Source organism: Dipodomys spectabilis, unplaced genomic scaffold (genome assembly GCF_019054845.1).
Source record: "Dipodomys spectabilis isolate Male_0828 unplaced genomic scaffold, ASM1905484v1 ptg000054l, whole genome shotgun sequence".
Taxonomy (NCBI): Eukaryota; Metazoa; Chordata; class Mammalia; order Rodentia; family Heteromyidae; genus Dipodomys; species Dipodomys spectabilis.
The window spans coordinates 23573882-23599793 of NW_024870731.1; the positions used below are offsets into that span (position 1 = coordinate 23573882).

A 25912-nucleotide genomic window follows, 5' to 3' on the forward strand; every position below is an offset into this window, starting at 1 on the left:
CTTTTAAATAATTGGCATGACGTTAGAAATCTGAGAGACTGACATGAGAGGTCATGATCAATCGGCTAAACCTAGGAATACTTAGACTTGTTAGAAAGTTGGCTTTCGTTCAGTTATCACATAATAAGGAAAATGAGTGTAGAATGTAGGGAAAGATCCTAAGGTTATGTGACCTAGAAATGACCATTGCTTTGCAGGAAGAACTTGTTTCCAAGACTGCACATCCTGATTGATTTGGCTGTGGGAATAGTCTAAAAAATTGTCCTATTGAAAATGAACATGAGCACCTCACTGTATGTGCTCTCTTTCAACACTAAACCAAGGCATCCAGTGTGCTCATGGATTTCTGAGACCTCTCTTCCTGATGCTAAAGAACAGAGAACCACTGGCTTCATAAAAATATGCCCTTTTACCAGGCACTGGTGGCTCATACCTGTAATCCTAGCTACTCAGGAGGCTGAGATCTGAGGATCACAGTTCAAAGCCAGCCTGGACAGGAAAGTCCATGAAACTCTTATCTCCAATAAACCACTCAGAAAACTGGAAGTGGCACTGTGAATCAAATGATAGAATGCTTGTCATGAGCTGAAGAGCAGCGCCCAGGCCCAGAGTTCAAGCCCCATGACCAACAACTACAACCACAACAACAAAAGCCCTTTCCTCTATTGAATTTATTGTCCCTTGAACAGTAAAAACAAGGAAGTTCCCTTCAGTGTGAGAATGGGCTAGGTAGAGAACAAGAGAACATGGCAGGAAAGCAGTGTTGGAGCTGATGATCATCCTAGGGCCATGTGAGAATTTCCTTTCCTCTCCATTTTCTTGTGTGCCACTGCTCAATAGAAAGAATATAAAGTCTGGGATGTTTCTGAGTGATAGAGTATGAGCCTGAGGGCCTGGATTCTGTCTGTCTCCCGCAATGCAAAATCCAAAAATAGCCAGCAGTGGTGGCTCATGCTTATAACCTTAGCTACCTAGGATATCTGAGGATCACAGTTCAAAGCCAGTCTGGGCAGAAAAGTCCATGAGAGTCTTATCAAAAAGCCTGAAGTAGAAACAAGGCTCAGGCGGTAGAGCCCCTGCTTTGATTGAACAAGGTAAGTAAGAACACAAGTACCAGTACAAACCAACCAGCCAACCAACCAAACAGACAGACAGACAGACAGACAACCTTCCTTACCTACCTACCTACCTACCTACCTACCTACCTACCTACCTACCTACCTACCTACCTACCTCCCTCTCTCATCAGTATGCCATATAGATGCTTTTAACTTCTAGTACCAGCCATCACAGGAGAAGAAACACGTGCTATAACTGTAGCAACTTATTTGATGTATTCTATGGATATACATAAAATACCCTTGTAATGTAATGAAACAAGTGATTGTAGAGATATTGTACCTTCTGCATGGGTCACCAAAGTCCTGTGTAAAGGCCACATGTGAAATCCAAGCGGCTGGGGTCTGCTGTGAATGAGATAGTGTGGCCCTACCAAGCGCCATCTCCTCCCCGCTTCTCAGTTGAAATGTGAACATATGCCTGCGTGGAATGTTCTCTTCTGCTGTTTTACAGAAAGTGAGTTGTTTTCTCAGCAGTTCGTTGGTGTTAGCATAATGCCTTCCTGTGTAGGCTGTAGTGCTAGAATTCTCTTTGCAAGCCTTGTAATAATTTTCAGGAATTACCATTTTTATTACAGTCCATTTGGTGCAAGTAGAGAGATACAAGTGGAGAGCGTTCACTGTGTGAGATCTCTTAAAAGGGCAAACGAAAACACATTGTGCTCATTGTGTTTCTTCTGAGACAAGAGGGATGGGTAGCTTGGTAAAACCGAATTGTTCTGGAGATTCTTGGTTCAAGGGTTTCCGTTTGAATCTACTGCTTTGGCATTTTGTGTTCAGTTCTTTGTATCTATTTGTTTTAAAAGATATAAATCCCCCCTAGGGAATCTCTGTGGAGCTCTAGGTCGTTTTCTCAGTCTGTGTGGACTGTCTGCATTTCAGTTCCTTTCTCTGTCACACTCAAGGTGGCTTTGGCAGACGGTTTAACCATGTTGTGGCTCAGTTGCCTGGTTTGTCACCTGGGAAGGATGAGAGAATTTGCTCTGAAAGTTCTAGTGGGGTTTCCTTGAGTTATTCTGGCTGCATGCAGGACTTCTAACATAGGGCTCAGTGCCTGCCAAAGAATGCAGCTCTCCCTGGGTGCCAGGGGCTCACACCTGTGATCGTAGCTTCTCAGAAGGCTGAGATCTGAGGATCACAGTTCAAAGCCTGCCTGGGCAGGAAAGTCCGTGACACTCATATATTAACCAGCAAAAAGCTAGTGTGGAGGTGTGCCTTAAGTGATAGAACATTAGCTTTGTGTGAAAAAGCAAACCAAGTAAGAGTGCAAGGCCCTGAGTTCAAGCCCCTTACTAAATACCCCCTCCCAATGCACCCCCATCCCCGAAAACAAAGGGAATTTAGCTCTTAACACAGTTTCTTCTGTGATTGTTTTTGCTAACATTAAAAACTAAAGCAGCAAGGGGAGGACTTCTGGGAATGCATTTATTTCTTTTTCACAGAGACAGAACTTTACAAAAAAAGCTTCGTTCTGTATCCTAACATATATTTAAACATCTCTCTTCCTGCCACATTATCTTTAGACTCTTTTCTCCCTCTGACAGTTTATCCTAGATTCTCGTATCTCTTTGCTGGGTAATTATTTTATTTTCTCTATTTTTGATTTTGATTTGGGGTCTTGATATGTGGCACAAGCTGGCCCCAAACTCACAGTCTTCCTTCCTCTGCCTCCTAGTGGTGGGATTACAGGGCTTGGGGTCATGATGCCTGACTGGTAACTTTTTTTTTTTTTTAATAAGAACTTTCTAGTTAAGAGTATCACCTTTGAAGATAAAGCCTCAAATGTAATTTCACAAAGTATCGTACTGTCTTCTTGTCTATGCTGTAACACAGTTCCTGAAGAAACCTTAGATGTCATTCACAGTTGACAACACCCACAGACTTCCCTTTATCCAATTTTTGGTTCATTGTGTTGCATATCAGAGAATGTATTAATCAGCAAATGGATAGACCAGCATGAAAGAAAAATCAGAGGCTTCGAATTGTTCTCAGCATTTTATTTAGTACCTTCTTATTGCTTATGCAGAGGTTGATATTTAAGAATCAATCTGTTTAGCAGAGCTTTGTAAGTAATATTTAAAGTGGTGTTTATTTTCCACTATTGTTTCAAGAGCTCTGTGGTCCACGATGCTATAGTTTGGCTTGTGTACTGGAGTATTGCATGGTTTATTTTATATTGTTCTATCTGCTCTGCAAACTCAAAGGGACAATTTGATTCATTCATTTAGGCCTGATATTGAAGTCTCCAGAGAGAGAGAGAGAGAGAGACAGAGAGAGACAGAGAGAGAGACAGAGAGAGAGACAGAGAGACAGAGACAGAGAGACAGAGAGAGAGTGTACCATCAACAATTTTTTTTTCTTTTTAAATAAAAGAAAATGCCTCTTTATTCCCCCTCCCATACCAAGTTTGATTGACTGGATTGCAGAGTTATAAAATGATTTAAATTCAGGCTAGAAGCATCTCCTTGAAATTGATTGCAGTCCATTTCTTGTATACAAATAGGTATTGTGAGAGGAAAAAAAGGGAAATATTGAACCGAAACTTTCAATTTGGGATTTGAGCTTTCTAGTGTTATGCAACTGCTTTTCCATTTCAACTCTTGGTGTGGGTCTTGCAAGCAATTGGTTAGAGCCGGAGAAGGTTTTAACAAATTCAGAAGGAAGAAAGAAACAAAGCTTGCTTTTTTAATCACAGTACTTTGTTCATTTGGAAAGGACTTATGGTTCAATAGCTTTTTATTTTCTTCCCCCCCCACATAAGAGGACATTTTTTTCCCTCTAATAATTATTAAAGAAATTGCTTTTAAAGCTATTTAAAGAGACTTAGAGATAACTGCCTAAGCCATCTCAATAAGATCTGGTGAAAATTTTTATGTGGTTAGAATTTTTAAATGAAATCATTTTATTTAAGATTGTGATAGCCCTTTTAAATTATTTTCTTTGAGACTTGCATTGTGTTATTTGAAGTTAATAACTCCTCTTGAAGCAAAGCAAAATGCTTCTGAACATTTCTTGCTGCACATGAAAGAGAGGATGAGTGAGCCTCCCATCCTGAAAAGAAAGCAAACTTAACACGAAATGGAAATGGAGATAACAGATATGAACTTGAAAAGCTGCAATGCTGGTGGCTTGCACCTGTTTAGTCCTAGATGCTCACGAGGCTGAGATCTAAGGATCGTGCTTCAGAGCAGGAGCATCATCCTCTTACCTCAGATTAACCACCAAAAAGCTAGAAAGTAGATGTATGGGTCAAGTGGTACAGCACCAGTCTTGACCAAAGTAAAGCAAAGAGATAGTGACCAGGCTTTGACTTCAAGCCCCAGTATGGCACCAAATTAAAGAAAAGAAAAGATAAAGATAAAGAAACAAACCTAAAGCTTTGCGACATTCTGACATAATATGCAAGTTGTTGCCTGGTCAATACTAACTGAATTTATGGGATTATTTCCCTCCCCCCCCCTTTAAATGTCAGAGTTGGGTTTGCATTGATTAAATGAACGAAACACAATGAAGGTGCTTGCTTATCAGACCTAAGAGATGATTCTGTGGATTTGGGATGAGGGAGAGCAGTGCATTTATCTCCCTCTAACTTTGTCCCTGGATATATTTGCATGATTATATAGACAGTCTTCAGCAGTTACTAAAGACAAAATCTATATCATTACACAAAGATGAATGACCTTCAATTTAATTTATTAATTAGCCCTTATCTAAGTTACTTTCCATTCCTGTTGCTCACATCTTATGGAAGTTATTTTTCAGGGCCTCTTCTTGGCAGACTCTGTATGGCATGTTTTAGTATGTGCATGTGTAGATGATGATAAAAGATTATTTTAAAGAAAAATCTTCCCTTAAAGCTCCTCTGAAACCCATGAGTTCTCTGTGGCCGTCCAAATACATCACACATTTCCAATCTCTGTCTTGTAACAATCTATAGGAAAGTATGGTTGTTTTTTTTTTTTTTTTCCCTTTAGGGAAAATATAGTGATGATGGTTACTTTTGCTTTTTTCCCCTGTCTTCATTATCTTCGTAAATAGTTGCCTGCTTTTTGTTCTTTTCTTCTGAGTTGTGTAAGTCAATTCATTTCTTGAGCAATTTTATTCAAGATGAAAAAGAGCAGAGGTGAATCAGAGAAAAACCATAGCAAAGAAAAACTAAGAAGCTGTTGTCCAGGCATTTGTCCAGCTAAGGTATATATATTAGACCAGAATTTGTTTCTGTTCTACAATTTGGCTTGTGTCAAAGGCTTCAATTCCCCTGCACAGGGGTGCAAGTACAGGCCTAGTGTCTTGAACCCTGGGGGCCACTTTGAGGAGCCTCTGCTTCAGTCCTTGCCAACCTTCCTCCTCTCTTCTCCGCAGAGAAATCGTTTAATCTCATACTTGGTAAAGATGCTCTCTATAATTAGATTAGGCGAGTGGTTTTACAACTGTATGATAATATTAAAAATCATTTTATTGCAATAACACTTTTTTTGGTCAGTTGTGGGGCTTGAACTCTGGACTTGGGTTCTGTCCCTGAGCTCTTCAGATCAAGGCAAGCACTCTACCACTTGAGCCACAGAACCACTTCCAGATTTCTGATGGTTAATTGGAGATAATTCTCACTGACTTTCCTGCCTGGGCTGGGTTTGAACCTCGATCCTCAGATCTCCAGCCTCCTGAGAAGCTAGGATTACAGGCGTGAGCCACCAGTGTCTGACTTGCAATAAAACTTTTAAAGGATATCATATGTCAGACTCCACTGGTTTCTACTTGAGAGCTCTTCCTGTGCCTTCTCAGTTTCTATTAAGGTCTTACCCTTTGCACCTTACCAAGCTTCAGCCAGGTGGCTGTTTTTCCTCAAGTCTGTCTTCCCTCCTTGTATTCTCTGTGGCTTTATCCTTTATTTCACTTCATTTTTGAAGTTTGTTCTCCCGTGTATACAAGCTAAGCTCCAAGAGGGCAAGAGAGTACGAAGTACCCATTCATTTCTCCAATGACGTTGTTCAATGACGCATTCTTGAGTGATATTTGCCTTTGTCTTAGGATACTCCTTAGAAATTCTATTTGGCCACAATCATTTAGGAACTACTTACACAGATGGTAAGTGTGGAGGGAGAAAAGAGATTTGGCTTACCAGAGGAATGAAATGTAAGGGACTATAAAGCCACAGGCCATAGAGTGCATGATAGGTCTGGATTGAAGGGGGAATCTCCAGCCTGGTTCTGGGGTCACTGGGGTTTGATTTACCAGAATGGATGTGTAAGAATTGGGTCTTCATCTGAAGGGTGTCATGTTTGGTGTGTACTCTATATTTGATCCTCTGATGGTGGGGCCTAAAGTTTGTACTTGCCATTTTAGAAAATATCTACGTGGCTTTTGGTTATTGTGGAAATATAATTGTCTTTAGTCTGTTTTCTATTAGTATAGCCATTATCATAAAATGAATAATTTATAAAGAATAGAAATTTGAAGCTCGCCGTGGTGACACATACTTGAATACCACCAACACATGAGAGGAGACAGGAAAATCATGGGTTCAAGTCTAGCCTTAGGCTACAGAGCCAGTGGAACAAGGCCAGTCTGGTTACATAACTAAGGTATTATCTAGCTTCCTATTTTGGAGGCTGAGAAGTGTAAGAGCTTGTTATCTGCCCAGGACCTTCTGGGCTAAGGACTACACGGCAAGATGGAACAAGCATGCCAACGCCCTAGATAGCCCACAGTTCTTTCATTTCATGACTGGATCAATCTGTTCATAGGAGCTGTGCTCTCAGGAGTCAGTCATTCCCCAAAGGCCCAACACTAATACCATTCACATTTGAATTTGGGCATTTAGTTTCCAACAGAGGAAATTTGGGATATACAGCCTATCCATCCCATTGACTTATCCCTGAATTGGGGAATTGTCCTTTGTGGGTGGGCTGTTGGCATGTTACTAGAGTTGGTGGATATACTGAGATTTTTAAAGGGCCACCCAAGCCATACTTGAGCAATGTTGTTGTTGCTGTTTGCCTATTTTTTGTCTTGTTAAAATATACATATTTCAATATTCCACATGTAGTATGTCTGTTATATAGCACTTGAGCCATGTTATGAAGCTTATTTCTCATGAATGAAATTGTATTAGTCACAATTTAACATTTTAAACAAAAGAGTGGAGAGAATTCATTACTTCCTCATTTGTTTCTTTACCTTAATTTATAATAATATATGTAAGCTGGGCACCAGTGACTCATACCAGTAATCCTAGCTATACATGAGGCTGAGATCTGAGGATCCTGGCTGGAAGTCAGTATAGGCAGGAAAGGCCATGAGACTCTGGTCTCCAATTAACCACCAGAAAACTGGAAATGACTGTGGCTCAGAGTGGTAGAGTGCTATAGCCTTCAGTGAAAAAAGCTCAGGGACAGCATTCAGGGACTGAGTTCAAGCCCATGACTGACAAACCAATAAAAACAAAACAAAAAACCCCCATGATGTATGTAGACAATTCTTTTTTATATTTTATTTTATTTTATTTTATATGAGAACATACTGTACAGAGGGGTTACAATTACATGGGCAGGATAATGCATACATTTCTCACCAAGCATTGCAGCCTCCTCCTTTGTTTACCCTTCACCTCCCTTCCCAGCCTCCCCCCTCTCCCCACCCAATCATACCCCTCCCCCCCCCCCCCCCCCCCACACACACACACACACCGACATTGTAAAGCTGGTTTTGACATGACATTTTGTACTTCTCATTGTTGCAACAGGTCCACCTGAATCCTTAAACGACTTGTTTGTCCCCATCTCCTCCACATGTTATACTAACATCAAATATAGTGAAAGCGGGGGTTACACTGTGGGGGAGGGACATACAAAGCAACAAAGAAATAATCTTATAAATGCGTTAGAAACACATGCATGAAAGAAATAAAAACATTGAAATACATATTAAAGGGTTCGTTTTCCTAACATCACATTATCTGACCTTTTCTGCTTGACTCATACCTATACTAGATATTGCAAATAAGGGAAACCATGGGACCTATGTTTCTTTGGGCCTGGCTTACTTCACTTAATATAATTTTTTCCAAGCCTTTCCATTTCCTAACAAATGGAGCAATGTCATTCTTTCTGATGGAGGCATAGAATTCCATTGTGTATATATACCACATTTTTTTGATCCATTCATCTACTGAGGGGCATCTGGGTTGGTTCCATATCTTAACTATGGTAAATAATGCTGCAATAAACATAGTTGTGCTGGTAGCTTTAGTGTGGTCTTTTTTGTAAACATTAGGGTAAATGCCCAAAAGTGGGATTGCTGGGTCATAGGGGAGTTCTATGTGAAGTCTTTTGAGGAACCTTCATACTGCTTTCCAAAGTGGTTGAACAAGTTTACATTCCCACCAACAATGAAGTAAGGTTCCTTTCTGTCCACATCCCCTCCAGCATCTGTTGTTGTTAGAGTTCTTGATTTTTGCTGTTCTAACTGGAGTGAGGTGATATCTCATTGTTGTTTTGATTTGCATTTCTTTTATGGCTAGGGATGTTGAACATTTCTTCATGTGTCTATTGGCCATCCTTCTTTCTTCTTCAGAGAAGCTTCTCTTTAAGTCTTTCGCTCACTTACTTATTGGGCAGTTGTTTCTTTGAGGATTTGTTGTTGGGTGGTTTAATTTTTTGAGTTCCAAGTATATTTTAGATATGAGACCCTTGTCCGTTGTATGGCTAGTAAAGATCTTGTCCCAATCCGTGGGCTTTCTATTGATCTTGCTAGCTATGTGTAGACAATACTTTTTATTTATGTAGTTGTACTTGGATATTCTCAACGTGGTAGAGAAACTATATTTTTTTCTGGTAGTATTGTTGTGAAAAATGATTTTTTTTAAGGGATTGAACCCAGGGCATGGTGTTAATCCTTTTGCTTTTATTTTGTTGTTGTTGTTTTTCTGATAGTGTTGTGCTAATTCTGCCCTACCTTGATCTTCCTACTGTCTCCCTTTTGCAGCTGGGATTATACATATTATTGTGCTCAGCAGAGGAGCATGTTTTTAATCTTAAGTTTCCAACAGTGGTTGGAAGAGTAGCCTAGACAGCTTCCTTCTTTTGAAACTGTTCTGTCTTTAGTTTCCTTGAGGTTCCTGTACAAAGTTTTCACTTGTGATGTTGATTTTCTTTTGAGTAAGTGGAGTAGCTAGCTGTTAACTTAGAAATGATTTATGTTGTCAATACTTAGTTCTGTGAAGAATATTTGTAAGGGGCTAGGGTTATAGTTCAATGGAAGAGTGCATACCTCACAGGCATGGGGTTCTGGGTTTGATCCCCAGCACTAGGTAAAAGGAGACTAGAGAACAGATTGATTACATTATCAGCTGTGCAGGCTTGAGAGTCATACCTGACTCAGGGCTATGCATCCTTGAACAAGTAACATACATTTTCTGAATAATTATACCCGACTCTAGTATCATTGGAAGAATTATACAAGCCGGTATATTGATTCCAATTACAATAGTGCCTGCTTCATACGTAGTGATTGACTTAGTAAGTAACTTTTAATTGAGCCAGTGTAAACTCAGATGACATATTAAGAAATATAAATGATATTTATATTTCTGGATATTTGTGACCGTTCTCTGAAAAGCTGGTTGCTATAAAAAATCTAGGGGGAAATACAGATACTGGAGCTCTTTTTTTGCCTTTATCTATGCTGGCAACTAATGACAGACAGACACACACACACACATACACATACACATACACATACACAAGTGTGTGTATGTGTGTGTGTGTGTGTGTGTGTGTGAAATAAACCATCTGTGTGTATGGTGCTTTCAGTATGGTGGCCACCAGTGTATATGCAGCCTCTTGACTGTGTTTGTCATATTTGTATCTCATTAAGTGTTATAGGAAATGGCACAACCATAAAATTGGAGAATGCATTTGTGGCATTGAACATCACCACAATGCTACCCGTGAATAAGCTTTATATTCCTGGAAATATACATGGATTCTTTGCAAACCAAACACTATTAAAGCAAACCAAAATAATTGTCTTATTTCTCTCTGATGTTATAATGGATTTGAAGTTGAACCCCACCCTTTTTAAGAGGGTGTTGTAAGAAAAAGTGAACCGCAATATTTCTCAGTTTTTCTTTACAAAGGTACCATGAACTTTATTACAGATCAGTTTTCTGCTGGGCTCTGATGGCTACCTACTTAAGAGGCTGTGATCTGAGGATGCCAGCCAGAGCAGAAAATCCATGAGACTCTTATCTCCAATTAACTAGTACAAGCTGAAAGTAGAACTGTGACACAAGTGGTAGAGCCTCAGCCTTTAGTGGAAAAAGCCAAATGAAAGCATGAGGTCCTGAGTTCAACTCTAGTACCAGAATACATACACACACATACAAACACATTTTCTATGTGTACTTTTCATTCTTGGCTATTCAAACTGTAACAGAATTAGCATGAGAGCAGTAGCTCTAATATGTTTTTTTTCTTTTCAGTAATTCCAGGGTTGGAATTATTATAAAATAATGAAAAAAAGTTTAGGATTTTGCATTTCTACCTGATTTAACATGTTTGAATGAGGTAGTGTCTCTTTTGTCTCTTACATCTCTTTTGTCACTGAGGGAAAAAAAACCACTGCTTTATGATCTCCTTTTCCCTTCATTTGCCTCTGAGCTTTAGTAACTTACTATATGAAAAAAATCATGGCTCTATATTAAGTCTCTTTAACACCATTAGATTATGAAAAATATTTCCTGGTAGGACAATAGGTACATTTGAATATGATAAAATGGGCAATCTACTGTAATAAAATCTATTGTATTTGAGGTTAGCTCAGAATCCCACACAACTAGAGAACCCATCTGGAATTCTTCCTTAATTGCAAAAATAAATAAATAAAATAAAACACACTTTTTGATTGTACTTTTTTGGGACACTCACCAGGTACATTTTAGTACAATTAATTGCAATCTAGGCACAAAAGAGATGAGAGGCTGATCAGAATGTTTAATTACGTTTAACTATCATTTGATACTTTTGCCCATTGTGGACACAAGAAAGATAAAGATATATTCATTTCAAACTATTGTGTAAGATTTAATGTTCTTGAATCCTCTTTAAAATTTAGAGAAAATTGTGCTTGATTTCACCATCATTGAGGGATCTTTAATTTGTTTGTTGTATGAGTAGTTATAATCAATATAAACAGCCTGCCTCACTGCTTGTTTGCCATTCTGAAAAAAATCTGTATTCTGCACAAGAAAATAAAAGTGCCTGTTGCTTCTTTTTAGGTGGCTCATTTTTGGCAGTGATTGACATATGACCTAGGACCGTAGTGGAACTTTCTCCATCCATCCATCCATCCATCCATCCATCCATCTATCCTCTGCAATATTTATTTTAGCACTCATGAGCCAGAATATCTTTGTTCTGCTGTTTTCAATTTTGTATGGATGTTTTTCCCATTCTCCCAAGCTCCATACTCTTTGGAATGACCTAGAATCAGATCAGTAGTTAAGTGGAAATACTCTTACACACGACCAAACCATTTTGCTTTGGGCACAGTCAACGCAACTGTATTGTACAAGGAATTGTGGGTGTTAAATATTTACTATGACCTTACTACTATTTAGCCTTTGTCTTAGAGCTGCTTTGTCTTGTAGGAAATGACAACACAGAAGATGTCTAGTGGACATCACTGGCTTGGGTGAGAGTTGAGACTGTATTGTGGAGAAATGCAGTGTTTGGAAATCCCTGATGACTACCTGTCTTCCCTTCTTGCTAGGTATATGACACTTCCATAGATGAACACATACGTAAAGAGTCCATTTTTTTCAAGAAAAAGAAGACATTTCTAGCTACTCAGGAGGCTGGGACCTGCAGGATCAATATTAAAAGCCAGTCCAGACTCTAAAGCCCAGCAAAACTCCTTCCTGAAGGCATGGCTCAGGTGGTGGCTCAAGTCATGAGCAAGCAAGCTGAACTAGTACCAGGCCCTAAGTTCAAACCCTTGTATCAATCAGTTTAAAAAAAAAAAAGAAAGAAAGAAACCATCCTTTTACTTTGATTTTAGTTTATTTATCTGCAGATTTGGCTGAGAAATATTTTGTATCCATATAAGACAACTTTGGTCTTTGTTTTTATTTTGTGTGGCAGTACTAGGGTTTGAACTCAGGGCCTTGTATTTGCCAGGCAGTTGCTCTGCCCCATGAGACACATTCCCAATCCTTGTAACTACCTATTCTTAACTCTCAAGCTCAAATGAACCTTCCCTCCATCTCACAGTAAAATCTAGAAAAATTTATCCAAGTCAAGAATGCTATTTAATGTGGTGTTCAGAGGAGCTGGGCTTATTGATGGAAAACTTTGCCTGCAAATTAACACAGAAGACTTAAACACAACTTCAAGTTATTTCCCCCCAAGTCAGAATCTCTGTGCAACACTGATACGACTGATCACGCAGAATCCCCCTGAAAGCTTTCAGGTTATACATCTGCTTTTAGATTCCCAGAATAAAAACATATATTCTCATAAACCATGTCCAGTAGCTCTGGGAAATTAAATCATGTATATAGGAAACAGTTTTGTAGATATCGTCAGTAGTAGGTATATTTTTATAGGATATTTTTATATCATAGGATATTTTTATAGGAAAGAATTGGGCCTTTGGGTCTGGAAACAGTTTTATCTTTTTTGCTTTAGGCTGGAAATGAGGAAGGCTAGGTAGAAGTTCTGAGAGGAGAGAGAGTTTATGAAAACTCCCTGATGAAAATACCTGTCATTCATTTAGCTGTCTGCCTAGCAACCAAGTTGACTTAAGATTCCTCCTGCTGAATGAGATGTAAGAATCATTGGCTAGTTAATACTATTGGTTTTGAAATCTCTACTTTCATCTAGTCAGAACTAAGAAACTCAAACTGTCCTCCTGTAGGATGGGAGTGGTTAGATTTGTTCTTTGCAATCCCATTTCATAATTATACAATCCAGACCCTTGACGACTACTTAAAATTCAAATTCCTCATGCCCAGGTTTACCAGTGAGTTGGGAATATGTGTGTTTCTTGGTTAAAATGACATTAGAGTTGATTTCTTAGGCAAGGGAAATAGAGCTATGTACTACTGGGTTTCTTTTTGTCTTATATAACAGCCTTTGCGATTGCTTTCAATATTGCATCATGATTAAAAACCCTCTTAAGCTTTTAGATAACAAATGACTTCAGCTCCATAAACTATAGTGGGCTTGGTGCTGTAGAACTTGCTAGAAAATCTGTTTGCAGAACACCATTTCCTTCCTATTCTTAGTTACATGGTAACCATACGCAGATTTACACTTATTGTCTGTTTGGAAGAGTGAAACTGACTGTTTTCATAAGCATACTCCATTTTTAATTGGCTAATTAAGTTGCTGACATAAGCAAGTATGCAATTTCACATTAAGGTAAGGATCCGTAAAGGCATGCATTTGCATAATTTAATTTTCTGCATAGAAGATATTGAAAATCAATAGCATGATTCATAGCCCTACCATATCAGTGCCATGCCACTGTTGGTTGGCTGTGGGGGCTTAGGAGAGTACTGGGTATTAAAATTGATTGAATTTGGTTTGCTGACTCTGGAGCTTTATTTGGGAACCACACAGACTGCCAATAAAATATTAAGTTGTTTAATATACTCTCTTATATGTCTTGGACTGCTATTCAAATAACGGTCTTTAAGAATTGTTTTAGAAAACTCACCTCATCATTGATTGCAATACATTTGAGGACTTCAACTTTTGTTTTCCTTTGATGTACGCACTGCCAGTAATGCATGATTATGTTGTTATTAGGGGGCGGGGCAATAAATCACTCATTGCTTCCAGATACAAAGAAAAAAAAGGAAGCTAAATATAGCCACCTTTAATGAATAGTTTATCTGTCAAACAGAAAATCTGGTGCCAAGTGATAAAGTCCTTTGCTGCCATGTTTATTTCTGAGTTACTTCCCTGAAGAATTGCTTAATGGGGGCATTGGGAATTTTCCCTTCTTACTTTGGGTATTAAATGTTTGCTGTTTCTGATAGGTGGGCATTGGCTCAAAAGACAGGCTAGGAGGGGGAGAAGGTAGTGTTTTTGTGGTGGTTTACGTGAATACATACTGATGCCTGCACAGAAGTAGTAGGTAGATGCTCCCTAACCTGGCCGAGCATGGCCTTCCTGTAGCATGAGCACACATTCTTTCATTCATTCCCTCCCTTTTTATGTGCAGGGGGTTATGTGGTGTTCCCCTATTGGGAGTGGACTGGCAGTGGTCCCGGAATATATGCGCTCCTATTTCCTGGGGACCTAGAGCCCCTCATACACGCTGTGTGCCTTTGGAAGTGGATTTTCTTGCACAGCCTGAACTTGTAAGTCCCATACAGTAACCTCAGTTCTGTAAGCTAGGGAACACAACGTGAATTTCCCTTCACTGGTGTGTAGTTAACACTATCACATTTCCTTTTTGTCCTACGAGATCTACTTTTTTGACAGGCACTTCTTCTGGGTTTCCAATCCCTAGTCCCACAGAGCCATCATCTGCTTTTCTGGGGTATCTATTCTATGCTTAAATGTCAGAGGACAGTCTTTTGATTTTTTTTTTTGAATTGGATGTTGGTATGGATTGACTTTTTTTCTGTTTGTTAGTACTGGAGTTTGAACTCATGCCCTCCTGCTTATCTGCTACCATTTGAGATGTATCTCTATTCTTTATTTTTTATTTTTTGCTTTATATATTGGGTCTCCTTTTGTTTTTGTTTTTATTACCTACCTGTTTCTCCTGCAGAACTGGAAACAATACACTTGGCTCTTTTGTTGAAATGAGAACTTCCTTTTTGTGTGAGGTGGCCTTGAATTGTGATCCTCCTGACTTCCTATGTCCCCTCCAGCACCTTGATGATCTGCATCATTCTGGGGAAGGAAAACTACTTCCTTATGAATAAAAGTGGGAATGGGTAGTTGGGATTATAATTTTATATTCTGCCTGTTATACAGAACATAGGAGTCAATATGCTTAAAGAATACGTACCTTCTCTCATTTTCTGTATGCTTGGCTCATGAACTTTCTGGATAGAAGTCTGTTTTGCTCAGTTCAGATTTGTTTATATGAATTTGAACCACATTCTTATCCATTCTGCAGCAGGCTGCACCTTTCTGCTTAGACAGTCCTTTACTTGTGTGGGTTAGATCCTGAGGGCATGAGTTGGGGATGGCAGAAGTGAAGGGAATCTTAGGTACATCTCAGTAGGGAAGTTAGTTGGCCCTTTTCTCATTCTTCAAAATACAGTTATCTGGACCCAGAAAGAGTCTCATGTGTTCCTATAATCCCAGCTTGCTGGAAGGCTGAAGCAGGGCTTTGGGGCTAGCTTGGGCAAATAATAGTCTTAACCAAACCAACCAACCAGTTGACCAACCAAACAGTTTACTTGTAGAACTCCTTATCTATCCCCTTTCTTATTTATTTCTGGGTCCCATCCCAAGTAAGTTTAAAGGCATACTTTTATTTTGTGTTCCTATCTGTTCTGGGTTCACAGACCTCAGTTCTAACAATAGCCTTTTTATGAAAGGAGAAATTCATGGTCAGAAGTTGAAACGACTGTGTTAAGGACACGATCAGTTTCACTGAGGGATCTTTTGTGTAATATGAAGAACAGGAAAAATGTTAAGAGGTATTTGGATTATAGTCTTACTACCTGAAAAGGTTAGGATAGGGCCTGGTTATTTGTGAATCAAGCAGTCACCCACAAACAGCAGGTTCTGCAAATCCAACAAACATATTTGATCGGTAGATGTTTATAGAGAGAAATGAAGAGGAGACACAGAAAACAATTTAATGGGCTCCAGTTTAGGCAATCCACCACTCCATTTACTTACATCTTAGCCCAGTAATTGTTTACAACTTAATCAGTTAATTGGCTACAGAGCTTGCTGCACCCAGCCAAGGTTAGTTACTGCAACTAAGCTCAAGTCTGCCCCACCTCTGCAGAGGTATTTTTTTGTTTGGTAAGTCCCGTGGTCTTCTTAGCAGCTCCTCTGAAGCTGGCTTTGTTTTGTTTTTTCTTATTTTACAAAGAAGAAAATGGACAGGACCCTGTTTTACTCAGTATCTTAACAACAACAACAACAATTTGGGACTAATTAGTTTGAAGCACAGTGTACATTATAAAGCTTATCTTATGCACATATAAGTAGTCTAACAAATAAGTAAGTCTAACAGTTATTTAGTGTGTGTTATTGGGGAAGAATAGGTTGGCAAGGTAGGAGATGAGAAAATTTAGTTTTGATCTCTGGAAGGTTACAGGGTCAACTTCTAGTGCTCTGAATGGCTCATCTGTAAAATAATAGGTTGGATTGGAAGATAAGGAGCATAAAACCTTCATTGTAGTTAAAAAAACAAAACAAAACAGAACATTGACTGAAATTCTGACTTTGTTATTCTAGACCAATAAAGAAAGAATAAGTGTTGTGTAGGTGTGTGTTTGGAGTTCATTAGAGTCCCAGTTTCTCATCTCCTGGAAGGTCTTGGTTCAAGCATTACTTATTGGTGTTTGCAATTTTGGTGTCTGCACAAAGTGCATTATATGTTTCTTCATTTTCCTTTCTGCTGGTCCCTTTCTTACCAAAACTCTCAGGATGATACTATTCACTATTGTGTTTCCTCCTTCCCATCCTTATCTTAAATTGAAGAAGATACAGTTCCTCTAACCATTTTCTTTGCTTTTAAAAAGCACCCTTGATTTTGTTTGGGTGCATTTAAATATGAACATAGTCAGGTGGAGTGTTTTGTTTGAAGATAATTCCATTTCATTTTGATTCTGGGCACCTGTGATGTTTGTCTTTGTACACATCCTTGCATTCAGGTGTGGGCTCACTACAAGAGAGATTTGCATCCCTGAAGGAGATGGGAGGGGAAGGGCTTTGATGGAGATTGCAGGCAGATGGAAACTCTTCATAATGGTGTAGAATTTTTTTGTTTTAGCTGTATCGATGGGATTCTTTTTTTTTTCCCTTCAGAAACTTGTTATTTAGTAGTGTTCTTTTTCTGGCATCATCTGCCTGGAAGGGTTTCTTACTTCAGATCCTCAGTACCACAAGTGATTTGTGGCTTGTGGATCAAGGTGTGGGAGATGAGGCCTTACACAGTGCTGTGGTTGGCTGGCAGAGAAACTGGCTTTGATGTAGGGATATTTATGTTTATCCCCAGGTTGGCTTACCTGCTTACCTGTGTGTTTGCGGACCAGTTAGTATCTCAGGGCCTGAATTCTTTTACCTGCAAAATGAGTACAATGTCCTCTAGCTCTGGGAAGATCAAATCAGACTATTCTAGGCTTATTCCTAGGACATATACCAACTCTTTGCATAGTTGGAACCAATACCACATGTTCCAATTCTTCCAAGAGTTTCACCTTGGGCACATGAAAATGTCTGCACTTCTTGAGTTCAATTTGCTTATTGTTGAGATGAGTATATCTATTGCCTGGTGGTATTTGGCAGATCAAGTAAAAACATATGTCAAGTATTTAATCTGTTGTGTTTCTTGGCCCAGGGATCATTGTGGACTCTAGTGAATATTATAATCTCTCTGGAGTTTGCTGTAGTTGGATCTGCCTTCTAAGAGAAGGAGGTTCTATTTATTCATCCACAAGGTCTCCCAAGTCTGTCACCTAGTATATACATCTGTCACCCTATGTTGGATAGGATGACGAGTTTGTCTAACTGTGGTCGCTCTCTCTTCCAGCATTGACTGAAGGCTATGTCGGGGCCCTGCAGGAGGACAGACACGGCAGCACAGTGCAGATCCGAAGGCGCAAGGCGTCAGGTGATCCATACTGGGCCTACTCTGGTGAGTTGAAATGTCCTGATGGAACTATGCCATTGTGCTTTACTGGCAAGCCCAGGTTTCCCCATGTTTTCACCTGAACTCTGTCTCTGGAGTCTTTCATTCAATTGAAGTTTGAAATAGCCAAGCCTATGTTTCCTCAGGTGTTAAGCACTCTTAATTCATCCTTCCACCTGTTTTCTCAACCTTTCCTCCCACCCCCGGCATTTATTCCCGAACTTTCCTTATTAATGCCTTATTATACCAAACATGTAACTTACTGAAAGACATGGCCTACCTTTTAGTGGTTGTGATTTCAGGATGTGGAAGATAACAATGGTCATCTTAAATTGCTTCAATGTCAGCTAAATATTACATATGTACCAGCTGCCGAAGGGAGTCTCATCTTCTACGAAATACAACCTTTATTTTAGGTCCTGTTGGTTGAATGTATTGTAGTTCTTTACCATTGACTGCAGCTTTTTTCATGTTTATTTTTAGTCTCCACTTTTGAGAGAGTGAAATGAGAAAGCATTGTAATGAATATTACCCTGGAAATAATTCTCTTGTATTTAGAGACCTGTCTAGATTCTGGATTATGTTTCTCACAATGAGCAACAAGATTTTGAAGCTCAGAAATATATGGAAAAAGGATTATTGCTAATTAAGGAGGAATACTTAAACAGGAAGATAGACCATCTTGGAAATTTCTTTGGCACTGAATAATTCACATTTCTTGTATGAAAGAGCTTGGAGGCATAGAGAATTACTCTTCATAATAAATCTATGTATTATGCAATGTTGTTGATTATAGAGCTGGGAAATGTCCTTTTCATAGTCATACTGTGGTTTTAAATCCTTAATTTCCACCTGCAAATCTTGTTAAATTTATGTCACTGTAAAATTTATAGGTCTGATCTTTAATTACACCTTATCTATTGGCTTTTTGCATCCTTTTGTCTATTGATAAATCTCCTGCTCCTACAGGGAGAAGAAACTATCAGTTTTGTTTCGCTGCTAACAGATAGTTATTGTGAAGTCTTCCATCACACCCAGTTCTTGGTGATTAGAATGATCTAATTAGAGCTCTTTTTGTCACTATTTTTGATAAATGAAGGATATGGGGCCAGGAAGGACAAAATTTTATTATATATATATATATATATATATATTTTATTATTTAGTATATTATCTATTATTTTACACACACATACACACATATCTATCTATATCTACCTTTATATCTATCTCCTCTTGCTAAGGAGCCCAAAGTAAATTTATCATTTTGTACTCTGATATGAGACAGAAAGTAGACTGCTGTTTATAATTCATCAATTTAGAATAATAATGCTGTTAGTCAGGGAATTGGAAGTTATATCCCATCAGCATCTCTAATTGTAAATGGCAGTGGAGATGAAAAGCCTAAAACTTCTCCTGTTATGCAGTTACAACAGGACTTAGATGGTGCCATCTTTGGGATGAAGCCATTATTGATGTCCTTGTCTCTGGAGGTGAGGGTTAATTGATCTCCATTTGTATGTGTGGAATGTGTTTTGACTAAATTTGAGTCCTCCCTTTATATTTGGAAGGCCTCATGATTCAAGTTTAGGGATTGGCACACTTTTTGCAGAAAGATCTAGATAGGAAATGTCTGATACTTTTCAGACCATATGGTCTCTGTCGTAGCCGCTCAGCTCTGCCATCACAGCACAAAAGCATCTACAGATAATTCTCGCAGACTGGCTGTCTTCTCATAAAACTTTATGAACACCAGAATTTGAGTCATATAATTTTCATGTGTCAGGAAATAATCTTTTGATTTTTTTCCCTGAGCCATTTTGAAATACAAAAAATCCCATTCTTCCTTTGCATGTTTTGCAGAAATATGTTCCCAGTTGCTTTGAGTTCACAGGCTATTATAGTTTGTTAATCGTTGTTTTGGTAGATTTCTTCTCCTGTGCAATTTATATAGGACAGTCAGTTAGTTATTTTTCAGAGGGCTATGAGGTGGTTTAGCAGAATCGGTAACATCAATGTTAGTGTTAGAGAAAAGGATAAGACAGAGACTGGTTCAAGCCTGAAATATTCAGCACCAGAAGTTAAAAGTCAGGTGTAGACTTTTCTGCCATCATATGTACACACATTCAACAAGTTTTGAGTTTTGGATAGCTTAGATTTTGGATTTTTAAGTTAGGTAGACATATGTACAGGTCTTTGTACATAAGCGGTTCTTCTGAGAAATCTACCGTGTCAGTGGTTCAGTATTGTCCTTAGTCCATGAAGAGTTGAGGTCCCTCAGCTATACTTCTTAGTGTCTAACCAATAAACAAAGAGCAGGAAGGCGTAAAAGTTGGCATTTGTCTTGATGAATTAGGTCCAGTGCCTTAAAACCATGGCAGAGTAGATATGAGATTATTAGCTACAACAATATAACTTTGGGCATAAATTTTGCTTGCAAAGGAACCCCAAAGAAAAGCCCTTTCTTTGTTAAGAAAATGTTTATAAATTTATCACAGTTAAATGAAGCCATTGTTCAAAAATTGGTTTATTGGTTCGTTTTCTAATCTCACATCTGCAATTCTCCAATGAGATATGGCCATTTGGTGTAGGAGTGAGAAGCGTATAAGACAGTATGAAATTTTGTAGTGATATTTTTAAACCCTGGTTCTGATAGCAGTATAACCATTATGTTTTTTGAAAGAATCCTTAATTGCTTGGAGTATTGGTTTTCATCTGTAAAACAGTGATAACATTCCTTTCCTTAAAGAGTTTTGTGGGGATAAAGAAAGATGATGTGTATGAAAAGTTTTAACATAGTCTCTGCCGCGAATCCAGTACTAAATAACTGCTGGTTTTGGCACTGTTAAGTTGATGTTGTTGATGTTGCTATTACTGGATTTTTTCCTTGGGTTGTCAGTTTACAATGGGTGAATAAGAGTTGAAGAAGCAAGTGTCAGTCAAATTTACAAGATTTCCTATTTAGGATTTGGGAATTGGTGTTAAGTTTACACTGAAGTTCAAATGTGGGCAAAGTACAAAACTACAACCTCTCTTTATAACTCAACTTTTATTAGAACACAGCCATTCTTATGACTTTACTTATAGTATGCTGTGTATTGTGCTATAATTACAGAACGAAGTGTTTTTGACCCCATACTTTTTGACTGAAAGTGTTCAGATACGATTTGTCTTTACAGAAAAAGTTTGTCAGTTCTTTTGATGCAGCCTGCATTTTGAATAGTTCTTGAGTTAATTGCAGAACTGTTTAGGGATGGAGAAGAGACCATTTAATTTCTTTGCATTTCTCTGGAGCTGGAATATTCTCAGTAAGCCTTTTGGATAGCATTCACAGTGATTATAGTGATCTTATTTTGGAAAGGCTGAGTGACATTTGATATGTTTTGGGGAGTGGGTCAAGGAGATGAGTGACTGGTTACTATTCTGGGTTGCTGTATCTTGTGCCTTAGGTTGCTGTGGTATAGGGTTGGGTTTGGTAGATGATCCTAACATCATTATGTCAGTGGTGTACTGTAAGTTCCGCTCCTGGATGGCAAACAGACTCTACCTTCCTCACAGCAAAGTCTCTGCCCAGTATCTGCATTACCTAGGCAACTGGCACACCTGAAAGAGGTCACATCTGCATCCGCTGAGGTCACATCTGAATTTGATGTGGCCACACCTTTCTCTGCTCATGCCCCAGATAAGGCCTAGCCTAGACCCAGACGCCCTCTTTTCTAGCTCTTTCCCAGGTCTTTCCCAGGCCTTTCCCAGCGGCACGGAGGGCCATGATGGCCTGGTACCAGCCCGAACGATGAATAAACCTACCCCGTACCTGAATACCACGTGCGTGGTGCTGTTCTTACTTGGTCACCTCTTTTTTACACATACTATCTCAGTCAATCATGAGAGTTATAGGAAGTTTAGAGCTTCTTTATAGGATATTGTCATGAGTGAAGTTCATTAAAATTAGGGTGACCTTTCTGTTTTTACTTTAGGACTAACCAAACTAGTTCATTTTTACTGAATTACTTTGCATAATGCAGGTATCCTGTTTCTATTTGAAATATTATAAAAGCTATACTTTTATAGACTAATCAGACAGTTCCTTTGTTAACAACTACAGTTTTAGCATAGAGGTTGATTCGGTTTAGGAACCTGTTCTAGATTCATTGTGGCCATTTGAAGATGGGTTACCTCTGGTTCTTTATTTGATCTGTTGTATAAAAGGGTCATACCATCTGAGTTTAATGTGGAAACACTGTCCATAAAAGATAAGAAGTAGAACATAAGACATTGTGGTTCTCTGTTAGTAGTATCCATGTCATTTCAAGATTGCTTTCTATCTTTGCATTCTTTTTCTTTATGCCAGGGAAGAGAGGGGGAAAAAAGAAAATGATCTCTTTATTTCATGCTGATTTATACCAGAAAAAAAAATGCAGTTGTTTCAGGCATCTCATTAGAAATCATAAAACAATTCCTCGCTGTTGATTTTACATAGCTAGAGATGTAGGTATTTTTCTGTGTTACTGCAGGTGATGACAGCTTATGATTTTTGGAATTTTCCCAGAATTTCTATAATTATTCCATGAAAAGTAGCACATGTTGGGTAGGTCACCATTGCTGGGAAGGGAAGTAAGAAGCAAATCTGGAAGAAGTTCAAGTGGAGATTTAATGCATTTTTGTAAACTGATCTACATGTTGCCCTTCAAATTCTTACTTGGAAAAGAGAAAAATCTTGTCCCTTCCCCCAGATTCTTTACTGTATCCTGTTTCTTCCGTGAATAAAGAATTTCTGTGAATCAATACAAAGGAGAACTCTCTTATCTTTAGAGGAATCCAAAATTTTGATAAGCAAAATTCCCTGCAAAAAGTTAATGCTTTGGGCCAGCTGAAGGTCAAATGAGATTATTCTAAAAAGCATTACTTCCTCCAGTAGGGACAACCAAGGTTCTTTCTAATGGCTTTGGTGTTGATGACCTGCTCCACTGTAAAAACCAAGATGAAAGGACCACATTTGCTGGCATGGTGGCCATAATCATAATGCTCAGAAAAGCTGATGCAGGATGGTCTTGCATTCTGGACAGGCCTGGGTTACTTAGTGTGAGACACACACACACACACACACACATAGACACACACACACACATACACACACACACACACCATAAACCAACAAAATCAAACCAATCAACCATCCAAACCGTAAATTGAGCCTACCTTCCAGAGTGGCTTTGATCAGTCCAGAAATGTATGTTAGCCCTTGAAAGAGACTTTGGATCCACCTTGGTATGAAGGAAATAGTAAAGGTTACTTTTTAAAAATATGCCATTCTTTGTATGTTTGTATAAGATCTTGTGAGAGACACATGTCTGCATGTGCAGGTATATGCAGCAATTGTTTTTCAATTTTGTATCCAGATGGACAGATAAAGGTGGATCTTGCCAGTTTGTGCATATGCACTCATTATGGGGATCCTGCCATAAATATTGACAAAGAAGTGAGTGATTTACTAAAGCTATCACCGTTGGATCTCTTTAAGTAATGAGCTTGCCAGGTAAATTGAAGACATAATTAAATTCTTTAACATTACATTTCCATGCCTATTTTTAAGAATGTCTATACAGGGTAAATCAAAATACACCTTCCTGCCAAAGCCTGCTTTTGTCATTGGAAGAATAAAAGGCACTGTACAAGCTTGAGGTTTAATAGTAATATTATCTATTATTTACCTTCTTTTGAAGGCCTCCTAGAGTCTTAAGTGAATTACTTTCCTAGAGACTTTTTTATCATAGATCTTCTCTGATCCCATGGTGCTACACCAGATCAGTCTTAAATTCATTCTCCCATATCCTATCTGCAGGAGTCAAAAAGTAATCCTAGTGATGAATAGCCTTGACCTCTAACCTTCACCTACCTTTCCTGTGTGTGTGTGTGTGTGTGTGTGTTTTCTGTTTTATGCCAGTCCTGAGGTTTGAACTCAGAGTCTGGGTGATGTCCCTTACCTTTTTTTTGCTCAAGTCTTGTGCTGTACTTCTGGCTTTTCACTGCTTAATTGGAGATGCGAGTGTCACTTACCAACTTTCTTGCCTGGGATTGACCTTGAACTGTGATCCTCAGATCTCAGCCTCCTGAATCACTAGCATTACAAGCATGAACCAGCAGTGCCCCATCTTCCTTATTAGTTTTGCACAGTCTTTAAAAAAGAAAAATTGAATACTTTGAGCCATGTTGGGTTCCACTGTAGCCAGAAAAGCTCCTTACAGAATTGCTTGTGAAAATGCTCACCTATAAAGATTGGCAGATGATTTGCCACAGTGGGCAAAGGCTTTGAGGCATAATAACACTCTGAAAATACCTGGCACGGGAAGAAGTCCCATAGGTCCAGATTCTGTGCTAGGGTAAAGAAAGCAGGGGGAATGATGCAGAATGTTGCATTTCATCTAGTTGGAGGTATAGCATTACTTGTGATTCAGAACTAGGCGGAGGTTTATGACATTACTTGTGATCCAGAACTTTAGCTGACAATTGGTTTTCTGTATAAGATCACTGAATGGTCAAGGATTGATCAATGGGAAGATGAGGGTGGGATAAAATAAAATGATGAGGTTGTTTTATTGGGGATTTGTGAGATAAAAGGAAAGAGTCCATGGAAATTTATTACCACTGGTACATGAGAGAGAAAGCAAAATGGAATATGTGGGATGTTCCCTATTGTGATTGAAGATGGTACCACATTTAATTTAAAAATGAGCAAATGTGGAGTGGTGGGTTGGCAATAAAAAAAAAAAAAACTTGGACTTGAACCTATTAAGATGTGGTTTATTGTTTTGTCCATTTTTCTTCTGTTTTGTAGACTTTATATTCTCTTGAGTAGAAATTTGTTCCTAATTAATCTTTGTACTTCCCTGTTTCTACTTCAGTGTTTTGCAGTGAGAGATCTGCAGGGAGGAGATAAATAGTGGAACAAACTGTAAATTATCTGTTCCTTGTCTGCTTGATCTGTGGCTACAAGGAGAGCTAGGGTGAGAAAGAACACATATGGCCACACACTAATCACAAGCTCTGCACAGAGAAGAGAAAAATGCATTGCCATATGCTAAAGGTACTTTGTCTATGCTTTAATGCTTGGCCAAGATTTTTTTCTTTCTCTCTTACTGTTTAAAAGAAATGGTTCAAAAAACCCCTGCAATTAGTTGTTTTTGTTGTTTCTTCTCTTCCTCTTCTTCCTTCTTTCCATCTTTCCTATTCTCTTCTTGTGCTTCCTTTTCCTTCTTTTTTTTCCTCTTCCTTCTTCTTCTTCCTTCCATCTTACAAACTTCATTCAAATCCTTACCATTCCAAAGGTTTCTTGATCTCTTCTTTCCAGTCAGTTTCATAAATGAAACATGAAAGGCATTTTGTAAGAAGATACCACCTTATTCTTTAGTTCTTTGTAACCCTTTGCAAGCATATTAGGAAGATGAAATGCAGCTTGATGCTGTGTTGGGATCCTGTGAATCATATCAGTGGTAACGATTTCAGTTGTTGCTGTGATGGGACATTTGAAACATGGGTAAATGGTAGGCTGAGAAATTGAAGGTAACATGTTGATAGAGTCTGTGGAGGGCTTTTTGGCAATATCTGTAAAATTTTAATATCGATAGTCTTTCATCTAGCACTTCTGTTCTCAGGAAGTTACATTTCAGAAATACTTGTGCTTGTCCTCAAAGTGGTACAGTGTTTATAAACAGCCAAGTGTCCATTGGTAAAGATTTTCCTTACATTGAAATGCTCAGCCAACATCCATCAAAATGAAGGAAGTTGAGCTTCAAGATGAAATAGTGTAACTCCTTAGAAAGCCAGAATCAAAAGTTCAGCAAAATGAAACATTAGGAAACCGTACTTGAAATGCATAGGGTGGGGTCAGGGGGAAAAGGCTAGAAGGATAAAGAAGAGGGGGGAAAATGCAGACCAGAATCCAATGAATATCCTACAAA

General features: G+C 38.6%; 1 protein-coding gene across 3 annotated transcripts in view; it reads left to right on the forward strand.

The window, feature by feature from the left end:
* Window positions 1-25912, forward strand: part of Ptprg (protein tyrosine phosphatase receptor type G) — a 689215-nt gene that overhangs the window by 148633 nt on the left and 514670 nt on the right. For all 3 annotated transcript variants that reach the window (XM_042679699.1, XM_042679701.1, XM_042679700.1), the window contains exon 2: window positions 17856-17960. In XM_042679699.1, coding sequence (XP_042535633.1) covers window positions 17856-17960 — 105 coding nt within the window. The remainder of the gene's footprint in view (window positions 1-17855; window positions 17961-25912) is intronic.